Source organism: Corvus brachyrhynchos, unplaced genomic scaffold, assembly GCF_000691975.1.
Source record: "Corvus brachyrhynchos isolate BGI_N302 unplaced genomic scaffold, ASM69197v1 scaffold14, whole genome shotgun sequence".
Lineage (NCBI taxonomy): Eukaryota > Metazoa > Chordata > Aves > Passeriformes > Corvidae > Corvus > Corvus brachyrhynchos.
In genome coordinates, this window is record NW_008239110.1 from 19,055,498 (window position 1) to 19,078,751 (window position 23,254).

The 23,254-nt window shown below is 36.2% G+C and overlaps 1 protein-coding gene across 2 annotated transcripts in view; it reads right to left on the reverse strand.

Annotated features, from left to right (window-relative positions):
• AHI1 (Abelson helper integration site 1) overlaps window positions 1-23,254 on the reverse strand; it is a 91,889-nt gene that overhangs the window by 20,729 nt on the left and 47,906 nt on the right. For both annotated transcript variants that reach the window (XM_008637859.2, XM_017739656.1), the window contains one exon: window positions 3,776-3,834. In XM_008637859.2, the coding sequence (XP_008636081.1) occupies window positions 3,776-3,834 (59 nt within the window). The remainder of the gene's footprint in view (window positions 1-3,775; window positions 3,835-23,254) is intronic.

Genomic DNA, 23,254 nt, shown 5'->3' on the forward strand with positions numbered 1-23,254 from the left:
TCTCTCTCTTTTTTTAATAAAGTATTTATGTGGCTCTCAAACACTTGAGAACAGCTTGAAGAGAGCAAGCTGTGTGGAAATAACAAGCTAAAATCTATGAGTCACCCTGAGACTATGCTGAATGTTCTCAGACACAGCCTTAAACTTTTAAGGCAACAAGAATCCAAAGAGGTGCCTCTTAAAGAGGTACTCTGAGTATGTCACCGGCTGCACACACATCTACCTCCAGCTGTGCAGGGCAATTGCCACGGCTGCCTACCACAAACACAGCTACTGCAAGGCAGCAGAGCTGCCTCTGGTGTGCCATGCCGTTCTTCAAGTAGTGTCAACTACCAGTTACACCACAAGAAACACAATAAAAACTACCGGCCTTTCGGCTCAGAAACATAATTTTTTAAATGCTGTGTCACAAGATTAAGGCATATTTTCAGGATTTCAAAAAAGCAACAGACATACTAAATGGTATGAATACATAATTCTTAATACAATATTAATGCGTCCTTTTTTTCATGCAGGATGGAAACTAGCTAATCCTTTTCTTGCACTGAAACAGATGTGGGGCTACAGCTATGTTCCAAGGAGTTGGTCTTTTTGGGAGGCAGACCATCTGTGGGAAACAGAAACAAAATGCTTGCTGAAAAAGTGTGCCATGTCACACTGACTGTGGTTGAACAAAGCTCTTAGGAGCTTTCAGCATTAAGGAACATCCTTAGTGGAAGATAAATAGATCCATCAGTTGATGCAGAGTTCTAGACCATGGAGTATCACACTGGTTATCCATGACTGACCCACTTAGGTACCCTTGACATTTCTAGCTCAAACCAAACAAAAATGTTTCAAGACGCTGATACAAAAGAGAACACTGTAAGTGAGAGTAACCTGATACATTGTTGTGTCAAGTTTTATTGATTCCTGATAATAGCCCTAATTAAAATGTTTACAGCTTCTTTTTAATGGGTCAGTTTCTGTGATTGCTCAAATGGAGGTTTTGCTTTTTTGATGCAGACGTATAGTGGCCAACAGGATTTGGCCATTAGATAGCACTCATTCCCTTAGGAGAAGGAGCACTGAGTAAGAACAAGAGATGTATCTTATTGCTGCATTTTCTGTAAAAATCTCAGCATTTCCTTTCTACTACTGAACCAATATATTTCAATTACTGCAATATCAAAATGTAAAGAAGGAAATATTGGAAAATGTAGAGTCTAATGATTCATTTAGTTTCATATGCTTCCTCCTTATATGTAAAGATATTCTTCATTGTAACAGAATAAATATACAGATTAAGTCCCACTTTAATTAACTCTTAATAACAACACTTGGAAAAAAAGCTTTTCTAAGATTAATTTTAGGCAGACACTACACATACCGAGGTGAACCCCAGTGTGTATGCCCACAGGGCCAAAGCCACCCTCCCTCCTTTTCCCATTAGCGACAGACTCAGGGACATGAAGGACAAACATCTATTTCCTGGACCCTTGACAGCAGCACTGCTTCCCTCCACTCCACCTCCCCTAGCTGCTATCTGCCAGAATGGAAGAGAAACTGGGAATATTACATATGGAAACACCCCAGAAAAGACACAAGAAATGTGTGTTACAGCTTCTCTTGTCTGTCTAGCAAATCTGTGCCTCACTGTGTAATAGCCAACATTCTGAGACTATTACCTTTCGGGGGTTTGTTTTGCTGCAGCTTTTGGTTTATGGTGGTTTCTTGGTTTGGTTTCTTTTAAGGAGAAAAAGTAAGAAATTAACTCACAGAGCTTAATTGAAAACCCCTGGTTGGCTTAAAAGGTAATATTTAAAACATTTTAAAAATTCTACAGAATAAATCTGAGATTTTGCTCCATTGTTTTCCTTTTTCCTTAGGAACCCATGGGTTAGAAATTTACTTAATTGTCTCCTCCCCTAAGAATGCTATGCAATCTCTTTATTCCAGTAAGTGAAGTTTTAAATTAAATGCTAAATAAGATGAGGCTTAAAAGAAAGCAGCTCAATACTGTTAGCACTTTTGTATTCTGTTCTCATCCTCTGGTCCAATGCAGGTGCTAGCTCGGGACACCTAACTACAAATTTAGTCTATGAGAAACAGAAGTACAAATATTAGTATTAATAGCTAAATTAAAATTATGCTAAAAGTATCAATTGGCAAGAATGATACACTCTTCTTCAGTCATAACTAATCTGTGTGGAGACGCTGTACAGCTCCTTAGGCTTCAGATGACTACAATCCTGATTTGATTACAGTTCTGCAATATTCAATAAGCATGGGAATCTATAATTTGTCTAGACAAAGAAAGGACCAAAACTGCACCAGGCTCCACTTTATTGAAACCTGAAATGTACAAATAGAAATCAGAAATGCAAACACAGCTGCTGTAGTAAAACCTACAAGGATTAAAAAAAAAAAAGAGAGAAAAGAAAAAAGGGAAAAAGATCAATTGAGAAGCATGTGAAATACTCCAACTCCTGAAATGATTCAAAACCTCTTCAACTATTCTGCCATTTCTAAATATGCTAGGTTTTGATACTAATTGCTCAATTAACCTGCACTTACATGTATTAATGCATTTATAATAGAAGAAGTAACAAATATATTCAAAACCTTAATTTAGCCCTCTGAGAAAAAACTATTTTAAATTAGCTGCTACCTAGCATTTCACAAAACAGTTGATCCTGGAAATGTTTATCAAGTTTGCTGTGGTGGAGAACACTATAGTACTGGTTGAACAATTTATATTTTTCCCTAAAAAATTACATATTGATGGCTAAAAATTTGAAAACATGAAAACAGGAATCATTTAGCAACTAATACAACTGCAATGTAAAACCATGCTTTCAAAATTTCTTGGTGAATCCTATGTACCTTACAAGCTTTCCACAACTGTCTTAACAGATTCTGTTAAAAAAGGTAGGTCCAAAAAATCCTAAAGCAGTCCAAACAAAACCCCAAATTAACTGTGAAACAGCTATAAATTACCCAAGTTAATTTATGTCCATTTATAACATTTCTCTCAAAACTTAAAATAGGTGCAGTTACAACAGAATATTAAACCATGGCATTCTGTCCATGGGTGTAGGAGGATTAACATCTCCAGTACAACAGGCCCAGCTTCATAGACACACAAATGCATTCAGTATTCAGAAGCACCACTTGATCTTTCTTCACTAGTTTCTCCACACATTTTGTGTTTAATACAGGTTCATCAAATGTATAGTTGCAATTAATAGCATTTACAGATTCTGTTGGATTTTTATTTTATTTATGGTGATCAGGAAACCAGAAACAAAGAGAAGAACAAATATAATTAGTAGAAGTTTACAATCAATATTTAATAGATAAGCAATTAAGTAAACAGAGGATAGCTGTGATTTCACTTGTTACAAGTATGAGTAAACAATGAAAACATGGTGCTGCAAAGAGAATTTAATTCCAAGGTATTGTCTTAGCTTTTCTCTCAGCTACTTATCAATGCCTGTTTTCTTAGTAAAAATAAAAAAACACAGGAGTGTGATTTTATCTTATTTATTTCTAAACAATAAGTAAAAGTAATCATGAAAAAAATATAAAGATTTGATTTGCAGATATCTGATCTTACTACCAGCTGGTCACAGCATAAACTAATTTGGCCATGTAGACAATTGGTTTGAAGATACCTCTTTTTTGAATAAAGACAGGATAAAAAAACCCACGTCTCTACAATGAGAACTTGTGAATAATGACATTTTATAGTTAAACATCAATTTAAAAAAAATGCAAAGAGAGAATTCCTTACCGTCTGTAGTCTACCCAATAGTGTTCGACTAAGAGGATTTCCTACTGGGCTGAAGCACCCTGTGAAAAGAAAAGGCTGTGAATTTTCTGCTTGTTATCCTTTTTCCATCGAATAAACCATTTTATTTTAAAATCATTATGTTAGCAGGGTATGTTTGACAAAATTCTAATGAAAAGCAGCAGCATCTTTCAGTCACAACTATGCATCCTTCAGTCGGGAACAGTTGGAGGGTTTATTTAACTAACAGACCTGACACAAGGTTAACTAATCCAATATTTCCATTCAAATGATTTGGAGAAGTAGCTCAAGCTATGTCCACATGCCACCTCGTGCTCAAAGCTGACACTATTATCTAGGCTGTATTGCTTTTCTCTTCATTGAATTTCCAAGTAATGCATACAAAGTTTTCCAACAGAAATGATCACAAAAACTCACAAAGGAATTACTTCCTTATTTTATCTGAAAGAATAACTATTCCTATTCAGTAGTTCCCTTTGATCATCAGAGTTTCTATCACAACACATCTTGCTGTTTATTTTATTCACTCTCTACATAGCGCACTTGAACAAGTACTTGTAAATTCTTTTCTTTTCAGACTATTATGTTAACTACTAAGCTTAGGAAAATCCTTTTATCATCTATGGATTTATCTTTTTGTTATTGGTCTCCTCAGCTGTATACTTAAGAAAACATCTTAAAAAGAAAAGACACAAAAAAATCTGAAAATCGTTGAACATGACAGTGAAAAATGCTACCGCATCATTGAAGAACAGTTTCTCAAGCACAGAAATGCCAGGCAACACAGAGTTAAGCTCACTGGAATTTCTCTGTGAGACACTAGCTTTGAAACAAGTTTTGTTTTTAAAGAGAAATAAGTTCTGAAAACTCATTTTCATTTGCCACACCAAAAGCCTGCTTTTGAGGAGTCCAGTACCTGAATAAAGTGGACTTTTCAGATTCAGACTCCCATGTACTGGCAGAGCTCCACAAGGAAACTTGCACAGCTCCATCTATAATACACTTTCTAAAGCCTAGTGGTTTTGACTTTCACAGGAAGTTTACTCATAAATGCTTAATCATTAAGATATTTAGACATTTCTAACTAGAATAAAAGCTGCAAGCTCAAATAACTGTAGTTAAACCATGCTCCTGCAAATCTGCATGCAACTGATCTCCTACTTGTGAGAAGTCCTAAACACATGCAATAATGGATTATTTAGCTTCATGTATGAATTAAAAACATTTTGATCTTAATAATTTCAAAAAATCTTGCATAAATTCTGAAATACTTTATTTTGAAAGGCTTAATTTGCTTTTATTACTTTTTCCCACCTCTTTTAAGAAGAAGAAAGAGATGAGAATGCAAACAATTTTCTGAATTCAATCCATCCCTGCAGACAGTAGTCCTGAAGGCAACCTTTTTTCAAATAAGCTATTTGCTAAAACATTTGTTCAGTACTAACCAAAAGTCAGTGGGGATATTACTCCTATTGATATTGTTATCTACATATTCAGAAAGCCAGAAAACCAGATGCTACAGAGATGATAGTACATATGGATGTATTGTCACATACACATGTTGTATCAAGTCTTTGAATAAAAAACAAACAAACTGAAAATCAATAAAACGTCTGCATGATAAAAAACTTTATTTTTAAGATGGCCAATTTGAGCATGGGAATGTTGTGCCACTTTACACAAACCCATACTAAGATAAAAGATATATAAAATATTTGATAAAAACATTGCTTGTGTATAAATATTCAAGTTTTAATTAAAAACAACACGAATCTGCATTTTTATCATTTCCATTATTGACCTTCTTATTTTTCTAAGGAAAACACACATTACTTCCAAGTGCTCCTGGACTGCAGGTTTATGGATGTGAGTACTCCTGTGCAGCCTCTATATTCAGCTGCTTATCAGGAGAAAACTTTATGGTTAGACTGATATTCCCAATTAAGCCTCAAAAAGGGCAGCGCAGACCTGCTACGCTGCAAGCGTAGGACAGAGACAGATATGTAACTCAGAGATATAAGGAGTGCTGTATGGAATTCTAGAAGCTGGCACTGGTTCAGACTCAATGTTTTCCGTGACTAGAAACAAAACAAACAGAAAATTCTTATTACTTTGCTTAAGGTGTAAACAGACCACAGCACACCTGGGTCCAAATACTCCATGAACATGTCTATTGGTTACCCCAAAGTAGTCTTTAGTGTTATCTTGTTTTTAGTTATCAAGCATTCCTTTAGTAGCCCCTACATTCAAAATGGCCATATTAAAAAACCCCAAGAAACAAAACAAACCCAAACCAACAAAAAAAACCTGTTCAAATCTTCCCCATTCACAAAACAAGCAAGCAAAGGAATATACATCTCTTCTTCCCCAAATGAGGCAGTAGAATTTTAAAGCAATGTTACACAGCTATGGGCTTGATATGGTTCCATGCTTGATGAAGCATGTAAATGACATCAAGCAGGTGTGACTAACAGCCTCAGCAGTGCTTGCTTTGATTCTCTCTCATCCAGGCTGTACACGCTTTTCAACAACCATAGTGAAACTGAGGTCCAGATTCCCGAAGGACATTGCCACTTGATCTAAAAATTAAGTTTACAGGACACCGTGACCTGCTGGGACTCTCACTTAGTCTGAGCTTATAGAAAGGTCATTAAATCCCTTGTAAGGTCAAGCCCAAAACCACCCGCCCCCAACACCCAGGGTAATCTAGACTGTCCTTTCTTAAGGAAACTCCAGAATCACAAATGGAAAAGCATTTTTATTGATGCAGATGTTTTATGTGAACTCTCCAACAATATTCTTTCTTAACACATCTGCTGTCTTCACCTTCCAAATAATATACATCTTCAGAAGCTAATCTCTACGAAAGTATCAACATTTGAATCATTGCATTTCCTACTACTCTACATTGATTCTTCAGCAGTTTCCTTTATATGGAATTTTACATAAGAACATATTATTTCTAGGAGAACTACTGTTAACGTCTAACTGCAATGTTAGGCATCTCAAGATGATAGATGCTAATGCTTCTCCTCAAATGCTCTGAATTTTCACATTGACACAATTTAACAGCAGGAGAGCTCTTCTTTAGTGCCCACATAATCCTATTGTTACAATTATGTCCTGAGCCCACCTTTAGGGAAATGACTTCCAAAGAACTGGTTTGAAAAACAATGTATCTGTCTACCTTGAAAGGAGCCTGAAACTGTGGTAGTTTCCTGTACAATTTGAACAGTGAACTGAAACAGTTCCCCTTGGTCACTTCTGCTAATACATTCTTTGCCAGTATAACTGCAACTAAAGAGAAGACAGAAGCCATGCACTTGTCCAAAATGTGTCTGTACTACCAAGTCCCCAGTTTTATTGCATGCTTTCACTGAAAAGCTGCCATCTGCTCTAGATAAACACATTAGTGTGAGGTGATCAAATTTTAAATAGTTGGACTGAAATGCACAAAGTAGGTGAGTTCACTTCCAAACAGACTTGACTTATATAGAAATTGATATGGTAACAGCAAGAGTGCCCCAGAATAGTACTTGTAATAATTAAGAACACCTCCTTTCAAATAACAGCATCTTTAGTGATTTTATTTGTTTTAAACTAAAAGCATAAGAGGCAGAACAGGGAAAGAAGTCTTTCTAGGGAGTCACATAATTCCACTATTACCCTACTGGACTGTCTACAACCACACAATGTGAAATGCTTCTGTGAAAAAATGCTCTTTTAAAAAAGGCTTAGATAGCATTCATTACAGAACTCTTGCTTTAATGAACTTTTTGAAAGAAGATTTTTTCTCACTTTCTGAAATGCTCTTGATAAATCTATTTTTTAATTACTAAAGGTATTTGAGCATAATAAATCTCTAAGGATTTCAGTCACATGGAATCTATAGTTAATGAAATCATCCAAAAGTTCATCCTGGAAAATTCTCAGAAAATCACAGAACAAAGGACAAATTTACATCTAAGGAAACTGAAAAATGTTAATATTCAGACATTTCTGTGACAAACACCTCTAAAGCATGCAGAGAGAAAAAAAAAATCTTACCTACTCTAGTTACACATTATTCTGTTTTTAATGGAGTTTTACTTTAGGTTTATACTAATTGCTAATGTCCCAAAACCCACAAAAATCCTGGAAGACATGAAAATAAACAATGCCTCTAGGAAATGGTATTTCTTGTTACAGAAATTCTTATGAATTATATCATGGTTGCTCTTGCAACACAGTGTAGTTAAAATACACCCAATTAAATAACAAACACTGGAAAAAAAGTCAAGTCACATATGAGATGAGTATGTGTCAATCAGCTCATTCCTCTCCCTACTCATCTGCGTCTTTAAAACTTTTTCCAGTAAACGGAATCGTGTTTTCAGCACAGTCGCCAAGTCAAAAGTATGATCTTTGTCACCAAAGGATCTTTTAGAATGCAATATAATCTCTACTTTAGGTTTCAAAGGAAAGTTTTAAGGTTTCAGCTATTTCTGCAATTTCATTTTTCAAGCTATGTATAATGTAAGGGAATTAAGGTAATTTTGTAATGATCTAAATATATATTAATCTTCCCTCAAAGACTTTATCCTCAAACCAATTATGCTCTAACAGATCAAGCAGAATTCATTAAATAAAAATACTGTTTATATATTGGGTAAGAACGTGTTTTCCTTTATTTAAACACAGGATCACAAATACATTTAGAACCCACCACAAACATTTTCAGACACAGTTCACACAAAATGAAAGGAGTGGATGCACCTACGTAACACAAGCGTATCTTTTTGTTTCACCAGCAAAGCAGATGTTTCAAAATATCCACTGCTGTAGGTGAAAGCCCACTTCCAATTCTGCTCTACATAACTTAGTCTAGCACCTTTGACTTTGAAGATATTCCAGACTGAATAAGAGAATTGATAGGACCAAAGTGTATTGAAAACTATTTCAATGAAGTTTAATCTGTATCATGGTGACAGGACAAGAGGAAATGGCCTCAAACTGCATTGGGGAGGGTCAGGTTAGACACCAGGAAGAATTTCTCCATGGAAGGGGTTGTTAGGCATTGGAATGGGCTGCTCAGGGAGGTGGTGGAGTCATCGTCCCTGGAAGTGTTTAAGAAACTACTGGATATGACACTTAGTGCCATGGTCTAGTTGACAAGGTGACTCTTGGTAAAGCTAGAGCTCAACGACCTTGGAGGCCTTTTCCAACCTAAACAATACTGTGATTCTGTGATCTTGCAAACCCCTTAAAATGTATATGCTCAAAATAGACAGTTCTCACATGCCGTATTTAAGGGTACATACGAAGGCGCTGTGATGGCAACATTACTGAATGCAAAGGTCTCCTACAAACACCCATTACACTCTTGCAGGGTATTCTGCACTGACAGAAGTCTACTCAGTGTCAGCCCATGCCATTACTAGCACTCTCCTTGTCTTTTCCCCACCTTTTGCTTCTATCAGAGCATCTGGAAAAGGTTGCATTATCTCCTCAATGTCATTCTCATTTTCTAAGTGGGATTCCAATTAACCTAAATCTATCCACTTAAACCCAAAAATCTACAGGACAAATAGAATCCCTCTGTTTACTGTCTCACTTTTTGTAAGTTATATAGAGAAATTTCTGATTATTTATTTTGCCAGTTGGATATGAGAGCTGTTTATATGCTATATACACTTCAGAAAAATGAGAGACAGAAAAGCTCTGGCAGCTCTACTGCTGCCAGACAACACTCCGCCAGTTAGTGCAGACTAATTTAGATGGCAATGACAAAAATCCTAAAGCATAAAAAACCTCAAATCCACCCCACCTTACCCTCTCCAAGCTAAGCTGAAACAGCTGTGCTGATAGGTGGAAAAGCATAGCTTATTTTTGTTTCCCTTCTCCATCCCTATTAATGCAATAAAAACTTGTAAATTAACAAAATAATCTTGGGAAATTATGTCAATAGATCGGGCTTGGTTTGCCATTCAAAATACTACACCATATAGAAAAAGCCTGTGCATCAGGATAAGCTTTCAATAAAAAAGTAAGTAATGTTTGCCTTTTCAACCAATTGTTCACTTAACACTGGTACTAAAAGGAGTTATCTAGAAAAATAACTAGGGAGTTACACAATTCAGAACCATGCAGCTCCAAACATTGTGCTGCAGCTTCTTTAACACAGCATGCAACTTCCCAGTGGATGCCCCAACTGCAACTGCTAGGAGAACCCTCCGTTCTCAAACCACGAGCAAGTCATGGTTTTCCTGAAGTGAGAGACACAAGTGGTCTAGTGTGCTTTAACAGAGTAACTTCCTTCTCCAAGAAGTGATGCAGTTCCCTCCAGCTAATGCATCTGGTTGTCTCTGATTCCACAGCCCAAGTGACCAAGTAGTTTGTCCTTGCAGCAGAGTTAAATGAACACTGGAGCAGTGGAACAGAGCAAGGCTTAAATTCACACCTGTAGATCCACAGAGAGATACCTTTGCTGTAATATCCACCAATTCCAATCCTCATGTAAGAGACCTCAGAATCAGACAGCACCAACATGAAAACACTATGCTTCTGGCAGTGCCAGATCCCACAACATAATTATATCTCTCATCAGCCAAAAGAATGCATAGAGATACTCATTCAAGTTTAGCCATCATTTTCATTCCTGGTTCAAGGTATACAAGGACACATACATGTGTTTGCTCTGAGAATAATCCTCCAGGAGGAGGACTATAGAGATACTGGCTTTGGGTTTCATTTGAAAACATATATTTTGTACTTAGGCACAATGAACAGGCTGAATTTGGCCCCTATTTACAAAAAGCACAATGAAGTGAAAACTATTGCATCACAAAAACAATTAAAAAATCCAACTTTTTAATTAGAGATTAAAATCAAATACATTTAGCAGCCTACACACCCACCTAATTATTTCTGAGTAATCTTATCAAACCATCATCTTACATTTTTCTTGCAAATGTTAAGTTTCTACAGTACCATATATAAACAATGCAAGTAGTAGCACGTGTCCCAAGCATTCTTTTGAAGTAAAGAACATTTATTGAATTCATGCTAATCAGGAATGTGCTAATTTACGACAACTTCTAACATGACATCACAATGGCAGTAGATACTGAAAATGAGCAGAGGTTACAGTATCCAGTTGCTTCTTTCTACAACATAGAGAACAGAAAGTGATTCTATAGCAAACATCAATAAGCCTGCATAGATACCATCAGCTTTCTGAAATCAGATTGGCAGCATTATTTACAAGTTTTAGATAGCAGATAAAAAAGATGTAAGGAAAATGCAGACTATGATGCATTCTTTGTATTAATAAGAGTTATTTTTCTTCTAGTGCTGCAGATATCCTGAGAAAGTCATTATTAGTTTTGCTAAGCTCACCTGGACTATTTAAAAGCAAAAAAAGTAAAGTAAAATTGAAAAGAAACTTATTTTGTATTCTATTACATGTAGTTTGTGGTGTTCCCTATCAAAAAATACTTCATGAAATACAAAAACTGCAGTCCCTTGGAGTTGTAAATGCCCAACACTGAAGTAGCAACCTTCACTTTTGAGTTTAGTAATAGTTTTGCTTCTACTTTAACTTACCCTCCCTGAATCAGAGGAAATTGAGGTTTTAAGCAGGATTTATGATTATCTGTTTTCTAAAAATATGTAGTACAGTTAAATTTTATTTATTAATACAGGTAATTCCTATGTAATACAGTTAAATAGACTTTATCTGCAACTCTCGAAGTGTCTTATGACCTCATGACTCTACTCATGTCTTTAAAAAATGTATTTGACTGCAGATAAAAGGCAAAGAATGAAAATTATGCAAGGAAGGAAAACCAAGTAATTTACTTCGCATGGTTCTTCCCACAACAGAAATTCAGCAATGGCTAGTTACTCCCAGTTACTTACATCAAATTAGCCTGCCGTTCCACAAGTGAAAAGATGTAAGAAAATATGCTTGCAATACCACAAATACTCTTTAAAATCACCAATTTTTTGCAATGCAAAGTCTTGTCAGTTAAGTAAAAACAACCACTTACTGCATAAACTATTGAATTTCTGTATTACCGAATAAGCCTCACAATGTCACACCACATCTTGACTGGAGAAAAAAAAAACCACTTTAAATCTTGTAACTGCTTGAAGAACTTATGTAGCATTTTCCTAACATTTACATTCAGGGTAGAATAGTATCACCAACATCATCTGCAATATGCTGGAAAAAATAAGTCAGCTTGATATTTCAGGTCTCTATCATGACCAGAATAGCCACTACTTTCTCTATGACATTAGCACTTTCAGCCAGTACTGAATAGTAATTTTGACAAATTATTACCAGAAAATTCCATGAAACAGACAAACAATTCATACCTTATCAAACCTGAAAAATGCAGGACCATTGGCAGACACTGTATCAGGAAACCATTATATAAGATTTTTAATTTGGTCTCAAATCAAAAGAGTAAGGAAAAAAGCTCATGACAGACACACTTCTTACTGTATATTCAGAATTAGAAGATCATGCCTTTAAAATACACCCCCGAGTTTACTTTCCATTTTTTAGTTCAGAAATTAGACTGGTCAGATATTTCATGAAAATATGTCTGTGGTGAAACCAACTACCCCATGAGAGCTTTCCCACATGCGTACTTCTGAATTTTCAAGACAATTTATGAACTACTTTAAGAAAGAGTTTTTCTATGTATCAGTGCTTAGAACATGTATGAATAACTAAGCCCTTTCCAATTAGTATCCAATTGTATAGGGAAATATAATAATGGCCTGCAACCACTTTGGTAACAAAATCTGAATATACTTCCTTGCAAATAACACATGACAAAGCACTGACTAATATTGGTATCATCTGTTACAGAAGAAAATATACTGAAATATTAAGTCCAACATTAAAGCAACACATTGGATATCCAGCTGGGCACAGATTTCAATGATGTTGATTTTTCAGTTTCCTTTATCTAAAAGGTCTTCAAAGTCCTCTAGAATGCAACACCAACCTGTTACTGCTTTTATAGCAGTGGATTTTTTGAATGTTTAGGTCTTAGGAGGGGAATACACAAAAAAAAATAAGCATGGAAAATGTTTGCAATGAACATAATTAGGAAGCAATACTCCCTTTCATTTACACAGGGATAAATTTCCTGAGGAGAGGTAAAAGAAGGCAAATTAAGACAGGCAGGTTCATAAAGAGGTGCTGTGCCCAGCTTTGGGCTAAAACCACATTTCTAAAACTCTGGATTATCCTGGAGAGAACAGAATTCTCTCCAAGGTTCAATCAACAACACAAAATGCTGCAGCTGGGATTAGAAGACAGTAAGATTTTCCATTATCTCAGTGGCAAGCCAGAAAGTAAAAGTAACAGTTCTATCCAGTGAATTTGTATCTTATTTGTACAGGAATTTTGCAAGCAAGACTATTAGCACAGCAAGTTTAAAAATGTAAACACAAATATTAATGAAAATTAAATTCTGAACGACTGAAAAAAGAAATATCATTTGACTAAATATTTTTTACAGTATCATGAAATAAATTTGATTAAGCACTTAATCCAATACCATACCAGCTTTTTTCACATCATCACACAGGTAGTGCCAAACTGTTAAAAACTGCAGTACTTTAACATGTAAGCTTCATTATATGACCCATCCTCTCTGGTTTGACTACCAGTTGCAGCTAAAATCACTACTGACTAAGCTCATACAGCATCTCCAATAACCCAAAACCCAGACAAAAGCAGCAAGTGCTAAGTTTTCATAATCATAAGTAAGAGGAGAGTGATTAAGGTCTGAATATTCAAGGACAAGAAGTTCTCCACAGCCTACTCTGAAAGGAACCACCCATTTCTATACATTATGCGTTGTAAATAATATCAGAGTTTCTTTAAAACTGACTTCATCAACAACCGCTACAAACATCGGTTTCTTCAAAAGGACCAAACAACTGAAAAACAGAAAATTGTCTAGTAACACTCTTAAGTTTGGAAGTCTCAAAGCATATGTCTTAATAACCATGTTCAGTAGTTCAAACTTCCTAGATGGTTTTTGCACACGCTTACGTGCCAATTATTAACTCAAGAACTGGTGATACAGACAACCCTGGACACACCTTGTTCTCTTTGAGTGATTCCTGGAACTTACTCTGAAAATTATTTGTTTTGGTAAGAGAAGCTGATTTGCAGGAAGAGCCTTAATTGAAACCACAATTTCAATTGCTGAAGATCCTTTACATGTGTGAGTAGCAAAAAAAGATGGAAGTTTCCTTTATGTTCTGTACAAGAAGGAAAACAAATTTTCAATAAAGTACTGTTACCAAGGTACACATGATGTGGTATATTATAGATGTGCATCAGGTGGGCACTACACTCCAAATTTTGCACATAACAGAAGAACAATTATATTTCTTCTCCTCTTGTTGCTGTTTTTTATGCAGAAGCAGCCAAATCTGAAGCAAATATAATTGGGCAGAACATATATTATATGAGATTGAACTGCTGGACATGACAGGTGAAAAGCTACCACTAATTAATCAACATGTATATTCAGAACTTGTGTTTTGAACTATTCCTAAAATGAAAATTTCCAAGAACATGCTTGGAGTCCTTACAGGAGAAAAGTATCAACACAGGATAAGTTCTTCAACTAGCTCTGTTACAACATTCTCCTGAACAAGTAGAAGAGGTGACATCTCACAGACACCTCCTCTGAATTGAGAGAGTCACAAAAAACCCCCCCACTTTAAGGACAGGACGATCCTTTTTTACTACAGAGGTGAACTCTGCTTAAATGTGATTATCCATAAATGAAAACTCAAAGATGCAGGGAGTAGGAAAATGAAACCAATTTAGGGTCTTCAGCTGAAAATACACCTTACAAAGTGAATCTTAATATGCTCTGCAGGTGCATAGTGACAACCAGAAGTTTGGTGAATGAATTTTCAACACACTTTTGCTACTAGGCAATTTGTCACAGCAAAAGATGCTCAATGCATATTTTGAAGGAAGCTCCAATTTTCTGTATTTTATTATTTGGCATATTAGCTGCAGCAGTCTGCTTCCTTTGACCAGTCAGGCTCTGAAAAGATTCCAGAAAGACCTGTATCAACATATGCCATTGCAACACCCTTCAGCTAATCTGTAAAAAACCCCAATCCATAGCACCAGAAGCTAGCATATATAGACAACTGGAGTAGAGATTGACAGGATAGGAAAAGGGGATGTGATATCTAGAATCATAAGGGGATGCTGGAATCAATCTTTAGATGAGCTACAGAGTGTAAAATATTATGTGTCACACAGTTGAGTAAGAGCTTTCTGCAAAGGGACTGTCCAGCAAGCCAGAACAAAGCCTGGGGTCAAGTGAGCAGGGGAGACTCTAAAAGGTTTTCAAATTTGCGTGTCTGTCATTTGAATTTTTTTTCTTTGCCTGGGGAAGTGAAAACTGAAGAAACTGAGCCCTAATTGGAAAACATGAGAAAGGAACCTCTGCAATCTCTTCCTTCACTGAGTGCCACAGGTTGCAGAGAACACCCAAATACAAGTTTTCAGAAGCAGAGTTTTAAAAGAATTCTAGCACTTCATTTGAGGCCAACAAGCAATGAGTCACTGTTCCTTACAACCTCCAGCAAGCAAGAAAGTGAGCTAACAATGAGCAGACAGGCTCCCAGTGAAGCTCTCATTTCATCTGCATCAAGGCAGCACATTGAGGCCAGCTCTGTATATAACAGCACACTACTGTGTGACAACAGCAACATCTGAGTTACACACCCACAGAGTCTTCACTTCTCTGTACCTGCCTTCTGCTTTGTTAATGCTTTCCCAAGCCACCATCCTCTATCATTAGCTTCTACAGAATCAACATGATCCATATCAAACTGTAATGATCAAACTGCATCACTACCACTGCTTATTACAGAGCATAATATAGACCACATACACCCGAAGTTAACTTTAAAGGTATTCTATTAGTAGAATGAATCATGTCAGGGAAGTTTGCTGTCACTGAAATTGGTGCTTCAGCAACAACAGTAACAAGTTGTCTAATGAACCCGTGGAAGTTTAGTTGCTTCACACATAAAAATCTATCAACAAAATTAGCAAAGGCTTTTTAAAAAAGTTGAAAAAGTATGCATGTGTACCAAAATGGGATGGATAATATATGTTTAAAACATAGATTTTTTTAGTTTTTAATGTATTGGGTTTTGTTAACTTGTCAAAACCAGCAATGAAATCAAAGTACTTTGGTCTCCTCTTGGGGAGATAGGGGTGTCTCCCTCCTGTGCACCATGGCTGCTACTGGGGTTTTTGCATAGTCCTCCCAGCTCCTCTGGAAATGACAGGAGCAGAAGGACTGGAGCAATACAAGAAGGGATCAATTTCTTCATTTTTTTCACTCATGTTTATTGCTGCACAGACAGCATCCTTGCTGACCTGAGCTATCTAATGGAGGAGGGAACTGATACTTTACTGCACAGTCCTTGGCAGAAGGAGTTTCCCCTTTTGTGACCTGCTGAAATTTCAACTAAGCATGTTGTTGTCTCGTGGCTCAATAGACCAAAATTACAGACAAGCTCAGAGTGAAAACAGCTAACAGGACCTCTCAACTTAGGAATTAATTAGATTCAGTTGTTTTAGGATCCACAGAACTGAGAAAGTAAGGGCACACTTAGGCCAAATCACTTTTGGCAGAGACTTTCCACAGTACTACGTCACACCCTGATTTTGCAATCTATATCCACTGCTGCCAAACAGAGAGTAATGCTTCATTTAATCCACACCCTTGTATAATTTGGCTGAGAGTACTTCCTTTAGCCTGAAGGCTCAGCAGTAATTACCCTAACATACACCAATTTCAAATAAATATAAATGGTGTTCTTTAGATAAAGTTTTTGGAATCTTCAAAGATTGCTGTTATTGTGCTTTGTATTTAGTGTAATTTTTAGAGAAATATTTTAATTAACTTACCTAGAAGAAACATGAAAAAGAACATATAATAAAGGAACATGTGTATCTTTGATCTCAGTATAAATAATTCTAGCAAGTTTAACTAGAAAATACAAACTCTTCTGACGTTTATAACATTTTATCAATCAGATAGAAGAAACTGGATAAGCAACCTTTTAGAACAGAAGAACTAGATTGTCATTAATGTTAATGGTTATGTCTCTGTGTCTTTACTATTCTGTTGGAACATTTTTGTGGTTAGATGAATCTATTTATACAACTTATGTTTTCAAATTAAAAAATCATTTTTACTATTCATTTTGTAAGTGTAAACACTCAGCTCTTCTACCTTAAAACATGGTCCTGTACTTGTGCCTTGAGCCAGAACTCTGACATTGTCCAGTGATGTGGGCAGCACAGCAGGGTCACAGAGTTCTGAGGAAGTTCCTTCCTCTGCAGAATGGCCTGAGCTACCTGTAAGCCATGATGAAGGCACAGGTGTGTCCCATTACTCGTAATTTTTATTTACTGCTGAAGTCAGCTGTAAGCTGGAACATCGTGAGCCTTTGTAATCTGTTTGCACTGAAGAAACTGAGTCACAGCCACTTCAAAATGTAAATGGTATCACCAAATAGCTTATAAAAGAAGGAGGTATAAAAAAACCCCCCAAACCATCTTGTGATAGATGTTCCTATTGTTTTAAAAGAAACTAACTTTGAGAAAAATATCTGTAAGCTGTATTTTTGAGTTCTTCCATTGCATTATAAGCAAATAGTAACAAAAAATTTTTTCTTTCTCCATTCTCCCTTACACATTTCCATTAAGTCAAAGTGAGAGATATGAATATCTTAAAATGAATGATCATTTTCCCCAGGGGAGTTCCCATTCAAATTAACAGACATATATAAAAAGCACTTTAGACTTAATTCTCTTCTGCTTATGGTAAAAATACTTTTAGCAAACATCATTGTAGTTACATCAGCTGACACTTGCTGAGAGCTGATCTGTGGTGTTGAGCTGATGATTTCTCTCTACTGAGTTCTCCTACCATCTTTTGAAAAATAAAGAGAAAATCCACTAACTGGATCTAAAACTTAATTCATTATAATAAATTCTCAGTGACTATGCAGTAATCTTCAATTAAAACAAAGGTTTGTAATGACTGTAAAGGTATGTTTATCTTTGGTTAATAGTAGGAAAAAATCCCACAACAGAATAATATACTCAAAAACCAAGGGACTAAAATAAGTCAAGTTCACTCACTTAAAAAGTGCTAGTATTCTGCATTATTGTTATCCAGACCAAGTGGTGGTGGGGATGTTTATGTAATTCAGTTTCCAAAAGAAAGAAAACATACATACTTGATCCAGCCGCAGAGTTAAATGCAATTACATCCTACAAATTACAGAAAATGTGAGAACTCTGCAAAGTTGCAATAAGATACTTTTTATAATAACAGAAGGCAACTAACATTTCTACAGTTAGGAATGTAAAAGAAAACACTAGGCAAAATTTTGAATTTTTTGGCATCAGTTTCCCATTGGAATAATTAAATGAAAAGGTCACATAAAAAAAAAAATCCATGCCCCTCAAAATATTAGAATAGTTATTTTGAAAATTTTTTGAAGTTTCAATTTCTGAAAAATGTGTCAGGCAGAATTAGTTCTTCAGATATGTGACAGAGCAGGAAGACAGCAAACTGCATAAAAACATAGAAAAATGTCTGAGAAGTTAGACAAGTATTAGGCACATATTTCTTTCATCTTGATGCACATTCCCCTTTTTCAAACACATGACATAATCTAGTAGCAGCAGACTGTAGCTTGCAGGAAGCTAAACATTCTGCAAGCACTTACTCTCATGTATCACTTCCTATGTTGGCAGCACCTCCACAGGACATACTAAAAGTGTTCTGCATTTCTATCCAGTTTCAGACTTAAAGACAATGGGCAGCAGACTGCTAATCAAAGATATTTCCCCCACTGGACTGGCTGATCACATGAGGCCATTAGGACTACCCCTTTCTCCCTCTGTAGTAGTAAGAATAAATGGAAAAGATAAACAGATTAGGCAACCAGCGCAGACTACTACAGCCATTTTGCACAGGCCTTATAATATCACTTCATTATTTGCTCAGTCAATAACACAAAAAAAGGCCAGCAGACTCACCAATGCTAATGAAATTGAGAAACTTTGTGAAATTATTATACATTATCTACTTCCCTTTTGTTTTTTCCTAAGTAAAATAAAGTAAAATTAGTTTCCTATCATTACCTATTCCTCCTAGCAGCTTGTACTACACTCAAAGCACTTTCAACTAATAGTGTGGATAGTGAACCACTTTTAGGTGTGTATTTGGTTCTCTTCACCATAATATGCTCCTGCCCCAGTTTTAAGAAGATGTGGGGATAAAAAGAAAACTCTCAATGAGACTTAGACATTATGGCAAATTGCTACACCATTTCCATAGCTCTGATCTGTGCAGTCCTGCAGGCTTAATTGCTTTCACCATCACAGCAAATCTAAACGAAGCTGCTGGGTGAGCTAATGAGGCAGCTTACATTACAATTCAACAGGGAACAGTTATACCCAGATTCTTTCAAAACAAAAATTGAGTTCCTTTCTTACATTTATATTCTTCGCAAGAAGTCTTTTACACACTCTCAAGATATTTCTCTTAAAAATTGAATAGGAAAATATTTCACTCCTATGTTAAAATTTGATTTGTTAAAATATAATATTTACAGTAATATGCTAGGATTAAAAAAAAAAAAGTATGCATTCAGTGATCTGTGTGCCATTCAATTTGCCTGCATGGACTGGATCCCAGTAACAGATTTCTCCAAGGGGCACTCCCACTGGCACTCCCTCTAAACAGAAGTAGTACCCCTCCAAGGTCAAAATTATGTATTTTCAGCACAGTAGTGCGAGGAAGATGCCAATGCTGCCACCTGTACCACATGGCTTCTTTTAGTCATCTTCTGTCTTTCAATCAGTTCTTTCAAGAAATACTACAAATACTGTATTTCATGTTATACTTGGACTATATAGTACACATACATGCACACTTCAATTAATATATACTCTGTCATCTTTTTCAGTATCTCTTCGGAATATTTTGTTAATGATTATTCTCAAATTAGAAAAAATAAGTTATTAGAATAACAAACTGAATTCAATTGTTCATTTAATACATTTTCAATAACAGTTTGCGTAAGTCTTTTTTCCCCTAAGAGTTTCTTAGTAAGACATGAAAAGAATAAGGCCACACTGAACAAGTTTTCGGCGGATATTCTTCCTTGAGTGGCACAAAATTATGTGAAAGGCAAAAACCCAAACAAAACCATCCAATTCCTCCAGGACTGTGGCAGTACTGAAGGAGAGATGTTACAGAGTTGGGGAGAAAGTATGAAATACTGAGAAAAAAAAAAATCAATGATTTAACATACATATGAGACTGCAACTTTTGATGTGTTTCTGCAGCATGTCTGCACAATATGAATTTTGCTGCATGGTGTACCTCCTTTTTCTGGTTCTTAAAAAAACCCTCCAAGAATAAAAATGGTATTTTGAGAACATTTAATGATGCATAAGTTTTTCTGATATCTTTGATGTAGAAATCTATTTCACTGTTTGCTTGAGACTGAAAGAAGCAGTTTTAAATAGTCTATCAAATGTAACAGAGGACTTAAATGTGAAGTCAGTTTTGTTAATACCTTTAGAGCAATAAAGAGTGCTTTGAAGCTTTCCCTTTATATAGGTGGAAAACACCTTTGACTGTCAGTTGTGTTAATGGAGAGAAAATTTCTAATTGTTCTCAACCCTGCCAAAATGTTATGTTTTTTGTTTTTGAGATTTTCTTTAAAGATACAAGAACCATCACGTTTCTAGCACATACGTAATTAATTTTTAAGAGCAAGTTTAATTAAATGGTTTTATTGAAGTCCAAAATTCAGTGAAAAGATCTGTGTAGTATTTATAGTCGAGCTTCAATCTCCCACATAATTAACAATTAGGGTCACTGTTAATTACAATGACTTGAAACCTAGAACTTATTTTAGAAAGCACGTCCTGAACAGAGTGGTAGTTACTGAAGAGTCACTGTTGAATAAAGCCCAAAGATGCTGGATATTTCTTTCATGGCATGCCACAGACCTGCAAAACAGTGTCTCATAGGAAGGTGATTTCACTGTTCAAAGATGCTCACAGTCTTAAGGAGGAAAGGCAAACAAAACCAGAGGAGATTTTAATGTTTGTCAACTAGAATGAGCAATCGAGAATCTGGAGCTTTTGCTACTTCCCTATTTGTTTAAAAAATAACAACTAGGAAATGGGTCATCCTGGGAGAAGTTATAAAGAGGAGCATATGAGAAGGAAGAGATGGGAATGTTTAAGACCAAGTCATGGATAATGGTACAGTGCAGTGCTGCAGAACAGCACTACAGGCCAGGTATGATAAAACTAGCACTAAGCATAAGCAGAGCTATACGGCACAGGCCAAGGTAAAACCTCAATTCTGACTATCAAAGACAGATCTCAAACAAATTTTATTACCAAGGAAGGGAAAAAAAAATTAAAGAAACAAAAAAAGAAGTTCAACAACCTTAAATACTACATACCTTTAGGGACAGATTCCTTAAGAGTACTAAACATCCATAAGACTTTGTGAATCTGAATTATAAATGTAAAACTTGAAGGGGATGATTTATTCTAAAGACAAACATCCAGTAAACTTTTCAAATTATTGAAATAGCTATGAGCACAGATACAGCTTTACTGAGTCAGACACAAAAATTATCCTATATGGTAAAATGAGTCACACTCTTGATGAAAAATTTCAGCTAACAGGCTATCAAGACAGACGGTAAGAAAACCCAAGTTCCATGGCTTTCTCTCAAATTTAAAACAATCTTTGTGAGAGGAAGGCACACAACACACATTTTCTTTAATTAATTTTGTTAATCTGATGAAATGTCTCTAATGAAATGCTTGATACATAACACAAAAATAAGTTGATCCATGTCTTGTATCTGCTTTGTGGTATTTATTTTGCTAATTACTATTTGACAAAATTCATTACGTTTTTCTAGCAATTCTAACCACGCTCTTGACAAAACTATCTCTTGCACAGCACTGCATAGCGTCAATGGGAAAGCACTAGATGTTTTTAACCTTGAATTTGGCAAGACTTTCAACACTGTCCCCCATAACATTCTCACAGATGAACAGCTCAAGTATGCACTGTGTAAAACAGACAGCGTTGAAGTTGGCTGAGCTGTAGAGATCAGAGGTTTGTAACCACTCACATGAAATCTAACTGGAGACTTTAGACCAGGGGTGCACCCCAGAGGTCGATAATGGAGTCCATACTTGAACTTTTCCATTACTGACCTGGATTATAAGACTGAGTACACCCTCAGCAAATTTGCAGACGGTAAAAATCTGGGAGGAGGGGCTTATACAGCAGAGGGACGTGCTGCCATACAGAGGTGCCTTGACAGGCCACACAAATGGGCCAACAAGAACTCTTGAAGTTCAACAAGGGGAAATGCCAAGTTCTGAACTAGGGGAGGAATAATCCCATCCACCAATTCAGACTGAAATACACAAAATATCATTTAAAGATAATAAAAAATCCTTTCTGTGAGAATAGTCAAACATTGTAATAGGTTGGCCAGAGATGTTCTGGAGTCTCTATCCTTAGAGATATTCAAAACCCAAATGGACACAGTCCTGAGCTTTAGGAGAATCCACTTTGAGCAGGAGGGTTGGGCTCCATGGTCAATGGTATCATGATCTTGTCTTTACTCATCTCACATAAAGAATATTCTGTCATTGAGAAAGATACTGAAGTTCTCTATTAGATGATTAAACAATAAATTACTTAATTTAGAGCAAACTGGTTGGAAACAAAGGCAGTCTTGCCTCAGCATCCATGAGCTAACTGATCTTGAGGGAAGTGGGGAAACAGCAGAATAGATAGCAGAATAAGACTGGGGCTTCATGAAAGCCTATAAACCTGTAGAAGTATGCACTTGAAAAGCCAAAACATATGATACATCAGGGTATACAGAATCCATTTGTCAAAATGAACACACATATTTAAAAGCCACAGTAGTGAATATTACTTTTATCTGAAGTATTATATTACAAAGTCACATATAGCTAATTCAGCAAATGTATCTGGATATAAAAAGATTTAAAAGTCAGGAAAGATCGGCTGTATTACTGCTACTGCTCATATATCACTGTCATAGGTTAGCAAGCATAGTCCCGGAAGGGACGTCCTTGCTAAGGGGTGCTTACAGTTTCCTCTGGGAACTGATAGAACCTATCAGCTGGCCAGTTTGAATATGGACAATTCTCTAAGCCACTTAAAGTTGTGATCACCTCTGTGATCCACATTTAAGAATAGGCAAACTCCCCCTCCAAGCTCTCTCTCGTTTCCAGCGCTGGGACAGGCGGCTGCAGGGCCCGAGCAGGGCCCAGTGGGCCCGGCCAGGCCCTGCTTGGGCCAG